Source organism: Podarcis filfolensis (assembly GCF_964270895.1).
Source record: "Podarcis filfolensis genome assembly, chromosome: 13".
NCBI classification, from domain to species: domain Eukaryota; kingdom Metazoa; phylum Chordata; class Lepidosauria; order Squamata; family Lacertidae; genus Podarcis; species Podarcis filfolensis.
In genome coordinates, this window is record NC_139615.1 from 6,089,020 (window position 1) to 6,103,562 (window position 14,543).

A 14,543-nucleotide genomic window follows, 5' to 3' on the forward strand; every position below is an offset into this window, starting at 1 on the left:
AGTGGAGGGAGGGGGCAGCTGGAGTCCCTTAAAGCTAAGAAATCCACAAAGAATGGATCCTAACCACCAGCCTGTCATCAAGGATAATCTCTTGTAAAGTAATAGTAGTAATAATAATTTTAACATTTACCCACCATCAGATTGCACACACAAACCCTCATGGTATTAAGTATCGTATATTTTTTTTTTGCTGTATGTCGCTTGGAGATACTCGGGTGACAAGTGACTCATAATTTAACTAAATAATAATAATAATTATTATTATTATAATGGCAGACACAAGGGGTGGTGGAAGTTTTTAAGCAGAGGCTTGATGGCTGTTATAAGAAAACTATTGCTCCCTTTCCCTTATGGGGTATCTGGCCACCCATCATGCTTTTGATTTGATCCCATAATAATAAAAATAATAACAACAACAACTTTTTATTTGTACCCCGCCCTCCCCGGCCGCAGCCAGGCTAACATCATAAAACTAACACAGTATACAAAGCACATAAGAACATAAAAATGTCCCGCTTTTCCTTAAGACGTCCCTCTTTTCATTGGAGAAATGTTGCAGGGTATGGAATTATGCACCCCCGAGCCAAAGAGACAAGTAATCATACAGCCTTTAGAAGGCAGCCCTGTACAGGGAAGTGTTTTTTTTTTTGAAAAATTCTTATGTTTTTATATATGTGGGAAGCCGCCCAGAGCAGCAACCCAGTCAGATGGGTGGGGTACAAATAATAAAATCATCATCATTATTATTATCATTATTATTATTATTATGGAATAGGACATCCCCATTTTCACCCGAAAATTGTTGGAGGGTATGATTCCGACGCTACGATTTTGTGGAAAACCAGGGGGCGGCTCCTTGCCCTTCTCAGAAGCTTGCAAATCGAAAGCAAAAAAAGGGGGGCAGCCCTCCAACCCCCGTTTGCAAGCAGCGTTTCGCATGGTGCAAACTGACCCGGGAGAAAGCCCCTCCGATTTCAGTGGGGCTGGCGCAGATCGCGGGTGCAGGATCTCAGATTTTTGGGGGGGTCTGGGAGCAGATCATTTGCAGCTTCCACTTTTGCACAAGCCCGACTTCCTCCCCAAGCCGGGAGGGGGGAAAATAAAAGTTGCAAAGGGCGGTTTGCGGGTTGGGTTTCAAGGGGATCCTCCTGCCCCCTTGGAAAGTGGGGGGTAGGAAAGTGGGGGAGCAGGATCTTACCTTGTTTGGGGGGCGGCGGGGGGAGGAGGGGGGAATCCAGGCGCGTCACTCACTTGTCATGCGAAACCCCAACAGCTGGTTGCAAAGGAGGAAGGCGGAGGAGAGCAGGAAACGAGGCAGGGCTTGAGGGCAGAGGGAAGGCCGAGAGGAGCCGAGGGGGACCCCAGGAGACCGGGAGGAAGAACTACAAGACGCCTTTCTCCAGGAATTGCAAAAGCAAAATGGAAAAAGGAGAATAACCGGCGTGCCTCTGAGCATCTGCAGAGCGCCTCTGGCCAACCAACAGCCTGCCCCGCCTCTGAGGGCTCCCTTGGACAAAAAGCAAGGACACCAACCAGGAATACCAGAGCAAAACAGCAGCCAGTAGGCTTGGTCTTTATTGAAGACTGTCGCAACAGGACTCCCACCTGCCACCAGGAACAAGATGGAAGCCCCGAACAAGAGAAAACCCAAACTTTTATTAGCTGCTAATCCCCATGTTACATCCCGCCCCCAAACTACATCAAGGTTACATCATGATAGGGGAGGTCTGGTAGTAATCTGAGCATCCTGGACCCTGCCCCATGGCTCTCCTTGCCCTCCACCAAACACCCATCAAGTGTAACAAAAAATATATTTACATTTTCCTGTTTTCCAGCCAAGTTTGTTGTTGTTTAGTCGTTTAGTGGTGTCCGACTCTTTGTGACCCCCTGGACCAGAGCACGCCAGGCACTTCTGTCTTCCACTGCCTCCCACAGTTTGGTCAGACTCATGTTTGTAGCTTCGAGAACACTGTCCAACCATCTCTTCCTCCGTCTTCCCCTTCTCCTTGTGCCCTCCATCTTTCCCAACATCAGGGTCTTTTCCAGGGAGTCTTCTCTTCTCATGAGGTGGCCAAAGTCTTGGAGCCTCAGCCTCAGGATCTGTCCTTCCAGTGAGCACTCAGGGCTGATTTCCTTCACAATGGAGAGGTTTGTTCTTCTTGCAGTCCATGGGACTCTCAAGAGTCTCCTCCAGCACCAGAATTCAAAAGCATCCATTCTTCGGGGATCAGCCTTCTTTATGGTCCAGCTCTCACTTCCATACATCACTACTGGGAAAACCATAGCTTTGACTATACGGACCTTTGTTGGCAAGGTGATGTCTCTGCTTTTTAAGATGCTGAATGTTTAATAGGTGATTGTATTTTAGTGTTTTGTTGGAAGCTGCCCAGAGTGGTTGGGGGGACCCGGCCAGATGGGCGGGGTATAAATAATAAATTATTATTATTATTATTATTATTATTATTATTATTACTATTATTATTATTATTATTATTATCTGAGGGCATCAGCCAGGAATACCAGAGCAGAACAGCAGCCAGTAGGCTTGGTCTTTATTGAAGACTGTCGCGACAGGACTCCCACCTGCCACAAGGTGAAACAAGATGGAACAAAAGAGAATCCAAACTTTTATTAGCTGCTAATCCCCATGTTAGGGACGTGGGTGGCGCTGTGGGTTAAACCACAGAGCTTACTGATCAGAAGGTCGGCGGTTCAAATCCCCACGACGGGGTGAGCTCCCGTTGCTTGGTCCCTGCTCCTGCCAACCTAGCAGTTCGAAAGCATGAAGTGCAAATAGATAAATAGGTACCATTCCAGCAGGAAAGTAAACAGCGTTCCCGTGCGCTGCTCTGGTTCGCCAGAAGCGGCTCAGTCATGCTGGCCACATGACCCGGAAGCTGTACGCCGGCTCCCTCGGCCAATAAAGCGAGATGAGCAATCCCAGAGACAGCCACGACTGGACCTAATGGTCAGGGGTCCCTTTACCTTTACCTTAATCCCCATGTTACACCTCCCCAAACTACATCACTCATACATCACGGTTACATCATGAAAGGGGAGGTCTGGTGGCAGGAATCTTGAGCATCCTGGACCCTGCCCCATGGTTCTCCTTGCCCTCCATCAAACACCCATCAAGTGTAACAAAAAAGATCTTTACATTTCCCTGTTTCCCAGCCAAGTTCATCACACTCTTTTGTCTTCATCTGGGTTTGTTATATCTGGAAGGGCTACCTGTCTGGCACTCAGGTATCAGGATGCCAGGGATTATCACTCAGGCAGAGGGGCTGCTGAGTAGCTGAGCCCACGTCTATATGAATTTCTGAAGTTTTCCCTGTGAGCCAGTACACAGATACATTTATCAGTGAATTCTTACATGTGGTATCGTGCACCAAAGGCCCTTTGAATAGATAGGAAGAAACTGTGATGAAGTGTTTTATGGGGACAAATCACAAAAGTCACAAAAGCGATTGTGCTGATTTTGGTAGTGGGCTGCATGTGCATGATATCTGCTGGAGGGGCAACCCACCCCAACCTAGACGTAAATTCCTGCAACAGCCTCTTAGCTGGGATTTGCAAAGCTTGGAGAAATGTATGGAGTCCCCAAATATATTTAATTAATTGCTTCATTATGTCCTGGGATTATTTTGCTAGTGTTATAACCAAAATCTGCCCTTTTTCCATAAGGGGTATCCAAGAGCCCGTATAGAGTCCTTATGTGGGTTCCCTATTGGTAGGTGAAAATAACAGAGGCCAACCAGAGAATATTGAGAAGCAAAGCAGCTAGTAAGCCTGATCTTTATTGATCTGTTGCAACAGGGTGCTCCCCTCACACGCAGGAAAGGAGGATCCAGAACCAAGGTGTGCCTGCCCTTATTTTAAATTTTAAATTCCCTGCCCTGGAGCTCCAGACCACCCCTCCATACATCATACATCCATTGCAGAAGGGGTGTAACCCAAGACCACCCCCCACAAACATCATCCCTACATCACAGAAAAGGCGGTCTACAACAGAAATTTGAGTGCTGTTGTTTTTCCTGTCTGCCAGGTTATCTGATAATGCCTTATCTGATTGCCTTTCCTGGAAGTCTGCGCATTCCTTTGAAAAGGTGATTACTAAATTCCTGTAACAAGGAAGGTTTTTTCACCTCCTCTCTCCTTGCAGAGAAAGATTTGGTCAGCTTGGGAGTCAAAATGGTTTCAGGGCTGTCTTCCTGTGCTGCTCCAGACAGCACATATATATTTATGTACGTGTTTGCTTGGTACATTTATGAACATTTATTATATATCTAAGACCTTAAATTTCTTTTTTTTTAAGATTTCTTATTTAATTAAATTTTATTAAATACAAAAAGAGTATCAAATAAGAAAAGAAATAAAGAAACAAATCTCATACATATACACACGAACATAATTATTTATACATCTGTAAAGCAATATTCGAAAAGAAGAGGAAAAAAGAGAATAAAAGAAAAGTTAAAAATAGAAATTTAGAAAATAGAAAAGTGTTCACCATAAACAACAATTTCAGACCTATACTTGCATACAATTTTATATTTCCATCTTGCAAAATATCAGTCTTAATTAAAATGTTTTAAAAGACTTCCACCTTTTACGCCACACGTCTTTTATACTTATTACACTAGGGGATTTTTTTAAGGTGGGGGTGCCGCGATGCTGAGCTACGTGGCTGCGAGGGCGCCGTCGACCCTGCAAAGTTCTCTCTTGCGAAATGTTCGCATTCCTTGGGAAGTTGGGTTTCGTCCTTCCCGGGCCTATTTCTGTGCAACGCGAGGAAAGGCGACCCTGGGGATGCGTGGGGGGCGGGGGAGGGAAAGGGAAAGGGGGCGGCCGCGTGGGCGGAACGTGTGAATGCGAAAGCGAAAGTGAAGGTGCGGAACTGAACTGCTTGCAGGAAGGGGCGATCGGCGAGGCTGTTTCTCTGCTTATTCTATTCGGATTCTTTCCCTCCCTGCCTCAACAAGACCCCCCAACAACGCCACGATGGCCAAATCCTGCACCATCCAAGTCAGCAAGGAGTCCCGTGAAAAGGTGGGGAGAAAAAACTGGGTATAAATCGGGGTGAAGCCTGGCAGGGGGTCAAATGGAAGGTGCTCTCTAAAAATAGGGTGCGGGGACTAAGGTTATTGCCCGGTGGCTTCTGAGAAACGAGAGTGCCTCTGAGCATGTGCTGAGGGTTAGTGGTTATAACTAAGCAGCCCGTTCCAGTGGCGTAGCGTGGGGGGTGCAGGGGGGGCCGGCCGCACCGGGCGCAACATCTGGGGTTAGGGCAAATCCACGGGTTAGGGGGTGCAAATCCACGGGTTAGGGGGCGCAAATTACTTGCCTTGCCCCGGGTGCTGACAACCCACGCTACGCCACTGGCCCGTTCCTCCCACCGCCACCTCATTGCTCGTTTTCAGGCACGGGCCAACCGGGGGAACAGACCTTCAGTTCCTACAAATGCATTTATTTTTATGCCACCCTTTTCTCCCAGGAGCTCAAGGTGGGCTCTGTGGTTCTTCTCCCCCTCCTCGTTTAATCCCCCACAACAACCTTGCAAGGTAGGTAGGTTAGGTAGGTAGGTTAGGCAGTGACTGGCGCAAGGCCACACCCAGTGGCTGAGCGGGGATTCGAACCCAGCTCTGACAGGTTCTCGTTTGACACTTAACCACTAGGCCACACTCCCTCTCTCTTATCCCAGATTTGGAGGGCCCCCTCTGCTTACTGCTGGGCGGAAAGGCACTCTGCACGTGCTTGGGGGCGTCTTCAGTTATATTCCCCACCTCAGGCCAAAAAGCAGGCTCTGAAAGGGGGGAGACTAGGTCAGGGAGGTGTTTTCCCACCCCAGCATGGTCTGTGGGGACTTACTCCTAGGAAAGCGAGACTTAGGGCTGCATTCCTGTTGATGTTGGTGGGGTTAGCTTTCAAATCAGCAAGCTGAGGACGACAGGCTTACTGTATTCCATTATTTTCAGCTTATGAGTCAGTTATAATTTATAGCTATGTTGTCAGAGACTCGATAGCTGAGTTGGTAGAGCATGAGATTTATAATCGCAGGGTTGTGGGTCCGAGACAAACATTGGACAAAAGATTCACTTCCAAATATACAATTGTATGCACCTCATGGGACCTACAGGAATCCAGTAATAGGAGAGGAATCTATTTGTTGCAAGGGTGGGTGTAACTGTACTGGCATAATAATAATAATAATAATAATAATAATAATATATTTGTTTATTATTTATACCCCACCCATCTGGCTGGGCTTCCCCAGGCACTCTGGGTGGCTTAAAAATATATATATATTAAAATACAGTGGTACCTCAGGTTACATACGCTTCAGGTTACAGACTCCGCTAACCCAGAAATAGTGCTTCAGGTTAAGAAATTTGCTTCAGGATGAGAACAGAAATCGGGCTCCAGCAGCACGGCAGCAGCAGGAGGCCCCTTTAGCTAAAGTGGTGCTTCAGGTTAAGACCAGACCTCCGGAACGAATTAAGTACTTAACCCGAGGTACCACTGTATAGTAATGCATCAAACATTAAAAGCTTCCCTGAATAGGGCTGCCTTCAGATGTCTTCTAAAAGCCTGGTGGTTGTTTTTGTCTTTGACATCTGGTGGGCGAGCGTTCCTGACCTTCGTATTTTATTTCAGCCTTCACCCCGCTACAGAAATCCCCTATTTATTCTTAGAGGGAGATGTCTGCACTTCTGCTAATTGTTTACCTCAGGCATGGCTAAGGGTGGTTTTCCGCCTCAAGGGCCAAATTCCAAAATGCTCGGGGGCCGCGTGCTGAAAATGGGTCTGGCCACACATAAAAAAGACCCTCTCACATAATAATAGTAATAGTAATTATTTTTATTTTTGTTTCGTTTTATTTATACCCCGTCTATCTGGCTAGGTTTCCATGCACAAAGGAAAACAGTCCCTTTGATGATCTGTGCAGGGGGAATCTAGTTTGGAAAATCTGCCGCGTCTGCTTTTAATTCTGCCCCCCCCCTTTTTGTTGATGCCCAAATCTTGGATTCTGGGGAACAGCAGAAAAGGGAACCCACTTGGTGGCGGATCAGAGAGGGTTAGCCACACCTGATTTACATAAATTGCTATTTTATTTGGGCTATGTATACACCATAGAATGAAATCATATTAATACACTCCGCTCCTGAAGAATCCTGGGAAATGAAGTTTGTTCAGGGTGCTGGGAATTATAGCTCAGTGGGTGGTGTTTTGAACTACAATTCCCAAGTTTCTCGGAGATACAGTGTATGGTTTAAATGAATGTGTGTGTGTTTTTTTAAAGCCTGCACGAAAACACATTGAAGTCAATATTAAAACATATTTGGACACATCTGTATAGATGGGGTCTATGCACTGCTTTGTGGAATTTTTCTGGCAGGATTCCTAAAATATGGACTTTTTTTATCCAGGGAAACATTGCTATTCCAGAGAACTTGTGTGTTATGTGCTGCTGTTCCGTAATGTTCGTGCTGAGCCCCAGAAGCGGTTGCATTTCACAATCTCTCTTTCTCTCCCTTAGATGGCTGTTTTCAGAGCGTCCCTTTTGCAAGAGGTAAGCCTCTTTCGCTTTATAATCCCGCCCCCCAAATCTCTCCAAATACCCCTCTCCCAAAAGGTAATTTGTTTCTTTTAATCCCCCCCGCCCCCGCTCATCTTGCAGGGCGAAGAATTTCTGTGCTCGTTTTTGCCCAGGAAAATTCTGCAATTGGATCAGTTCCTCAAGGTAAGAGAAAACCAACAGCACCCCTCAGGATGGCCAGATCCTTTTTTCGGAGACGAATTTATATAACCCCCCCTTCTCTCTCCCTTTATCTTTTTTTAAAAAAACAATTTTTATTGATTTTAACATATAAATTATAAAATGTGCCACAAAACTTATCACTTATACAATCTTTTTAGACTTCCATCAGCACCTCTGATGATCCACCGTTTTCACCACTTCTTATGCATTTCTTAACTTTATATTGCCGTTACATCTCTTAACAAATCATCCTTTCCCTTCTCCATTTTTGCAATACTTCCAATAATACTCCTCACAAAACTTCTTGCAAACCTACAAAAGTCGTCTGATCTTCACAAATACTTTTCAAATAGTCCATAAATTTACTTCAGTCGTCTGTGAATTTCTGGTCCTGCCGGTTTTGAATCCTTCCTGTTAGTTTATCTAATTCTGCATAGTCCATTAACTTCATCCTCCATTCTTCAATCGTCAGTAATTCTTCTTGCTTCCATTCTTGCTGCTGTTATTGCATATAAAAAGAGCTTATATTCCTTTCTATTTATATCACTCCCAACAATGCCCAGTAAAAAATGCTTCTGGTTTCTTTATAAATGTATATTCCAACATTTTTTTCATCTCATTATATATCATCTCCCAGAAGCATTTCACCTTTTTACATTCCCACCACATGTGGTAAAATGTTCCCTCTTTTTCTTTACATTTCCAACATTTATTACTAACTTTATACATTTTTGCTAACTTCTCTCTCCCTTTATCTTGATCCCTGTCCCCTTATTTTCTTGCTTACATTTGCACTTTGTTGTTGTTGTTTATTCGTGTCCGACTCTTTGTGACCCCCTGGACCAGAGCACGCCAGGCACTCCTGTCTTCCACTGCCTCCCACAGTTTGGTCAAACTCATGCAGGTCACTTCGAGAACACTGTCCCACCATCTTGTCCTCCGTCGTCCCCTTCTCCTTGTGCCCTCCATCTTTCCCAACATCAGGGTCTTTTCCAGGGAGTCTTCTCTTCTCATGAGGTGGCCAAAGTCTTGGAGCCTGAGCTTCAGGATCTGTCCTTCCAGTGAGCACTCAGGGCTGATGTCCTTCAGAATGGAGAGGTTTGATCTTCTTGCAGTCCATGGGACTCTCAAGAGTCTCCTCCAGAATTCAAAAGCATCCATTCTTCAGCGATCAGCCTTCTTGATGGTCCAGCTCTCACTTCCATACATCACTACTGGGAAAACCATGGCTTTAACTATACGACATTTGCACTTAAAAAGTTATATTTGCACCCCACCCCGTCCATGTTTTTTATCCTTTCCTCATTATAACCTCACAACAACCTTGTGAGGTAGGCCACACTGAGAGTCCGTGTCTGGTCCAAGGTCGTCCAGTGAGCTTCATAGCTGAGTGAGGACTTGGAACCCAAACTTCCAGGTCCTGATGCGATATTTGAGCCACACGGACTTTTTCCCTGTTTCCCTTTCTTTCTCTAAAACTAATTCCTTCCTTCCTATTCCCCTGGGAGAACTACAAGTCCCAGAGTTCCTTGGGGAGAGGGATCAATTGTTAAAACCCTCTGCAAATTCCAGCTCTGGGTCTCCTGACGATTCTCAGCAGCGCCCTTAATAAACTACAGCTCCCATAATTTCTCTGGGGGTGAAACCATGACTCAGGGCTGAAACCAGAGGCTGCTCCAGATCTGTAGTGCAGATTAGGCCCCAGGGAGCAGTTATGGGCCCTTCCCGAGTCCTAGTCCGGTGCTCCAACCACTATACCACACTGCCTTTACATAGCTGCCCTGTAACCATAGTTCTCTTTTCAGGAAGGGGCGCTGAACGTTAAAGATTTGACCACCCTCCGTGCCCCGCTGGACATCCCCATTCCAGACCCCCCTCCCAAAGATGATGAGGTGAGTTGTTTGAGGGGTCTTCTTCTCTACCCCCCCCCCAAGAAAACCCAAGAGCCAGCTGCAAGGGTAAGGATCAGGGCCGGATTTAGGTCTGATGAGGCCCTCAGCTACTGAAGGCAATGGGGCCCTTTATATGTCCAGCTGTCCTTTGTCAACAACAAATTGTCGCTGTTTTGGGGGTTGAATATATGCCATATGGTCATTTATGGACCGAATAGGTATCTAAAGCCATTTGCACATAATAGGAGCCTACACAACACAAAACACTGTTGCTGTATGTAGGTTTTATTTTATTTGGTTTTTTATCTTATATTTTGGAAATGTACATCCAGGGTTTTTTTTCCCTTTAAATTTTTTTGGCGCCCACAAGAGAGTGGGGCCCTAAGCTATAGCTTGTTTAGCTTATATGTAAATCCGGCACTGATTAAGGATGTAATAGCATTTGCTGGTGTTTGTTTTTGTCGTACAGATGGAGATAGAAAAGGAGAAGGACAAGGAAGGTGAGAGAGGGGTCCTCCGTCGGAAGGAAGGGAAATAAGATTTTGGGATGAGCACAAATAATATTTCATTGCATTTTGGAGACTGACTTTCACTTTCTGCCCCCTGTAGCTCCAAAATGTGGCTACCTGAAGGCCAACGAAGCAATCATTTCACTTTTGGATCGCGTCAAACCCGAAGTCCGGGAGTTCAAAGAGAAATGCATACTGGTAAATATTTTGTTCCCCTTTTCCTTTTTTACAACGTGCACAACGCAGAAAGCATGGTCCTAGCGACGGGCGGAAATTAAAACGTAAAAAGCGGAACTCTAAAATTATGTTGGTTCGGGAAAGCTTGTAAAAAGACGAAATTTTTAAAAAACCTGCGGTTACCTGTGGCTTAAGCAACAGAAAGCCCAGATCGTGAAAGGAAGGGAAAAGGTGAGGATAAAAATTGTCTTCAGATAGAATATCAGCGTTATTTGGTTGCCACGGGTAGTTCAAGATTTGCAAGGCTTGTCTTGGGGAAGGTATGCGTAACGAAGGAAGGGCCAAATTGTATAAAAAGTGCCTGGAGGCTCTAGTCTGTTAAAAATCTTAAATTGCCGTATTTTTCGCTCTATAGGACGCACTTTTCCCCCTTCAAAAATGAAGGGGGAATGTGTGTGCGTCCCATGGAGCGAAGACGCCATAGCCCCGCAACCCTCTCCCGGCTGGAGAGGTGACGCGCGACTATGGCATCAGCCTCTCCGCTGCTCCCCGACCTGCTCTTTGGGGCTGGTGGTGGGCTTCCCCCCGCCAGCCCCAAAGAGCAGGTTGAAAGGAACCTGAAGCCTGGAGAGCGAGAGGGGTCGGTGCGCACCGACCCCTCTCGCTCTCCAGGCTTCCAAGGTAGCCGCCTGAAGACAACTGAACGCACCTTAAACGGCACCTTGTTTTAGAGGGGGAAAACAAGAGGGGGAAAATTCTCCCCCTCTCTGCGCAGCGCCTCCTGCCGCTTCGCTGAAGGGGTGCTGGGCAGAGAGGGGGAGAAATTTTTTTTCTTGTTCTCCCCCCTCTAAAACCAGGTGCGTCCTATTGTCCGGTGCGTCCTATGGTGCGAAAAATACGGTATATGTGGTTTTTCTCAGAAGTGTATCTGGGCTAGCTGGCAAAAATGAGCCCTTCGCTCGATGCTCCCTCAGCTTCCTTTCTCCTCGTTCCCCTCAGGTGACAACCTGGATTCAATACATGATTCCCAAAATCGAGGACGGCAACGATTTTGGCGTAGCGGTTCAGGTAAGAAGAAGCGAGGCGCTCGGAGAATCCACAGCCCACCCCTTGCCACCCCAAAAGCACAACTCGTCTTGTTTCTTTCCTCTTGACAGGAGAAGGTTCTGGAACGGATCACAGCCCTGAAGACCAAGGCAGAGGCTTTCCAGACCACCATTGCCAAGTAAGAGGAAAGGATGAGAGGGTAACCACCGGGTATTCTGGGTAATTTGTCCTCAGGACCGTTCTGCGTATTAGCACTTTGTTCTGGAGCTCTTTTGTTTCATTTCACTTTTAGTCTGTTCTGGGTGACAGTCTAGCAGTAGAGCAGGTAACACACATTCTGACCATCGCCATCATTCTTCATTCCAGGTATTTTTTAGAGCGTGGGGATGCCGTCGCAAAGGCTTCCAAGGATACCCATGTGGTGAGTAACAGAATAACACAATTCCTTCCACTCTGACTTGGGGGGATCGGTTGAGGAGCGGCATAGAGTTAATAGAATTGTAGAGTTGGAAGAGACCCTTGAGGATCATTTAGTTCAACCCCCTGCAATGGAGGAATATGCATCCGTCCCGTATGGGAATTAAACCTGAAACCCTGGCATTAACAGCATCACGCTCTAACCTGTTGGAATTTTTAAGGCAACCAAAACTCCTTTCCTTGGGTCCAAGTACTGGGCCCCTTTTTTTAGCAGATTAACATGCAGCTTCCAAGCATGTAGGAGTCCCAAGTCTTGCATGGAGTGTAGAAATCAATCGCAGGAAGTGTTTTGGTACAACAGCATAGCTGTCAACTTTTCCCTTTTCTTGCGAGGAATCCTATTCAGAATAAGGGAATTTCCCTTTTAAAAAAGGGAAACGTTGACAGCTATGTACAACAGGAGTCTTTACTGTCTTTCTTAAGCGTCATGGTTTACAAACTCTGCATGCATTTATCAGATCCCTGATAAAGGTTCAGCTTCATCTTAACGCTCTGGGCCTGAGCCAAAAAGCTGCCAAACCAATCTCTTTACATCTTCCCACTGTGATAGCAGAGTTGAGACTAAACATTTCTCTCTGTCCAGCCTGGAAGCAGCACATGTGTAGAAATCATTCTTCAGAATGGCCTTGTACTTGTTGTAAACAACTTAGCTTCTCGCAGCTTCACATATTGTTGTTTCTGAGAATGAATGACTCTCACCCAACATAACCAGCTGAGCTCTACAGGCTGAGTGATTTAAGCCTTCCTTTAGGCTTTTTCAGAGGGACATGGGTGGCGCTGTGGGTTAATCCACAGAGTCTAGGACTTGCCGATCAGAAGGTTGGCGGTTCGAATCCTCACGACAGGGTGAGCTCCCGTTGCTCGGTCCCTGCTCCTGCCCACCTAGCAGTTTGAAAGCACGTCAAAGTGCAAGTAGATAAATAGGTACCACTCTGGCGGGAAGGTAAACGACATTTCCGTGCGCTGCTCTGGTTCGCCAGGAGCGGCTTAGTCATGCTGGCCACATGGCCCGGAAGCTGTACGCCGGCTCCCTTGGCCAATAAAGCGAGATGAGCGCCGCAACCCCAGAGTCGGCCACAACTGGACCTAATGGTCAGGGGTCCCTTTACCTTTACCTTAGGCTTTTTCGGCCTCGAAAGGGTTCAAGCTCAAGAACTCGATCTTGGCCAGGAGCAACTTTTTAACGTCCTTGAAATGGTGTCCCTGGTTATGATCTGACTTATTCCCTTGCAGATGGATTACCGGTGTCTCGTTCATGAGCGGGATGAGGCCGTGTACAGGGAAATCCAGATGATGTTGCTCGATATCCGTGGGTTCTATGTGAGTATGCTAGGAGAGAGGTGACGGGTTAGTACAGCAGTCGAAAAAGAGAGGGAAATAGTGGAGCGCAACCGAGAAAAATCTCTTAGCGCTTACAAGTGTTCTGCCATCCTCTGCAGGCTGAGCTCTACCACATCTTGAGCAAAAACCTGGAGAAATTGACCAACCCCAAAGGTGAAGAGAAGCCATCCATGTACTGATTCTGGATTCTGTGACAACCACCTCTGCCAACTTCTCCTATCTTTCTTTGGGTGTTTTGCTGTCATGGGGAAAGCAGAGCAATATGGGGTAAAAAGAAAAGGATTTTTGGGGAGTGGGGAGAGTCTAAAAGTGGATTCACAAATGTCTGTGGCTGAGTATGAATAATGCCTTAATGTGTGGCCTTTTCTTTCTTACAAAAGTTCTGTGAAATGAAACATAATAAGAGCTGGAGAAATCCAAGTTTTCACTAGCTATGTTTTTTTTAATTGCTTGAATCTAGAACCACTGTGAACCCTCTCACTTTAGCACACCCACCCCCAAGCTGGTTTCCCTCCAGATATTGTGGACTACAACTCCCATCACCCACTACAAACGTGCTGGCTGAGGCTGATGGGACTTGTAGTCCAAAACTACTGGAGAGCACCAAGTTCTCGCTTTGTAATCAGATTAATTTAGCCTGCTGCAGCCTCTGTTAAGATCATCACACTCATCTAAGAAATCCATATAGCAGAGCCTTTAAACAATATTTTTCATTTTTGTGCTCTGAATTTCTGTGCCTGGTGGCTGTTTTCTGCCATTTGAAAGCTTGTGATACTTTGGAAATGACTACTTTGTCTCATAATAATAATAATAAAAACATGCCTTGTTTAATTTTCTGTCTGTGTCTCTTTCTTTGGGACTTGGGAAATTAAAACCAGCTTCTTCGCAGTTTGATCCTGGAACTGAATCAGAGGCAAACTAATTGAGTGGCCAATCCTTGATCTGATCTCCCAGTTTTATTTTATTCCCATTAAAGCAGCTACTGGGTGTTCCAGTTTTGATGGGATGTCTAAACCTTCCCCATAGGCTCTTGTTTTACCCCCAATCTGAATGCTCCCCCAGGTGCTAATAGCCCTGCTTTTCATAACCCATGTTTCCTGGCCCAAGATCACCTAGTAAGGTTCTTGGCTACTTGGGGATTTGAACCCAGGCGTTCCTGACACCACAACACCACACTGGCTCCCTTTGCTGTTACACCTGAACATAATGGATCAGTAATAATAATAATAATAAAATTTTATTTATATCCCGCCCTCCCCAGCCGAAGCCGGGCTCAGAGCGGCTAACAACAGTAAAATGATACAACATTCTAAAATCAGTTCATTATAAAATCAGTTCAAA

The 14,543-nt window shown here is 45.9% G+C and overlaps 2 protein-coding genes across 3 annotated transcripts in view; one reads left to right on the forward strand and one right to left on the reverse strand.

Moving 5' to 3' along the window:
• Positions 1-1,381, reverse strand: part of RNF31 (ring finger protein 31) — a 38,369-nt gene extending 36,988 nt beyond the window's left edge. The window contains exon 1 of one of the 2 annotated variants that reach the window (XM_083580830.1): positions 1,199-1,381. The gene's annotated coding sequence lies outside the window, so the exon portion shown is untranslated. The remainder of the gene's footprint in view (positions 1-1,198) is intronic. The other variant, XM_083580831.1, reaches the window with a different exon arrangement.
• A 3,355-nt stretch (positions 1,382-4,736) lies between these two features.
• Positions 4,737-14,033, forward strand: PSME2 (proteasome activator subunit 2). Its single transcript, XM_083581231.1, has 11 exons — positions 4,737-5,049; positions 7,538-7,570; positions 7,679-7,741; positions 9,565-9,651; positions 10,121-10,151; positions 10,261-10,358; positions 11,337-11,405; positions 11,495-11,562; positions 11,751-11,805; positions 13,095-13,181; positions 13,301-14,033. Exons 1-11 carry the CDS (start codon positions 5,002-5,004, stop codon positions 13,379-13,381), a joined length of 720 nt encoding a protein of 239 aa, XP_083437357.1. The 5' UTR covers positions 4,737-5,001; the 3' UTR covers positions 13,382-14,033.
• The last annotated feature ends 510 nt before the right edge of the window (positions 14,034-14,543 follow it).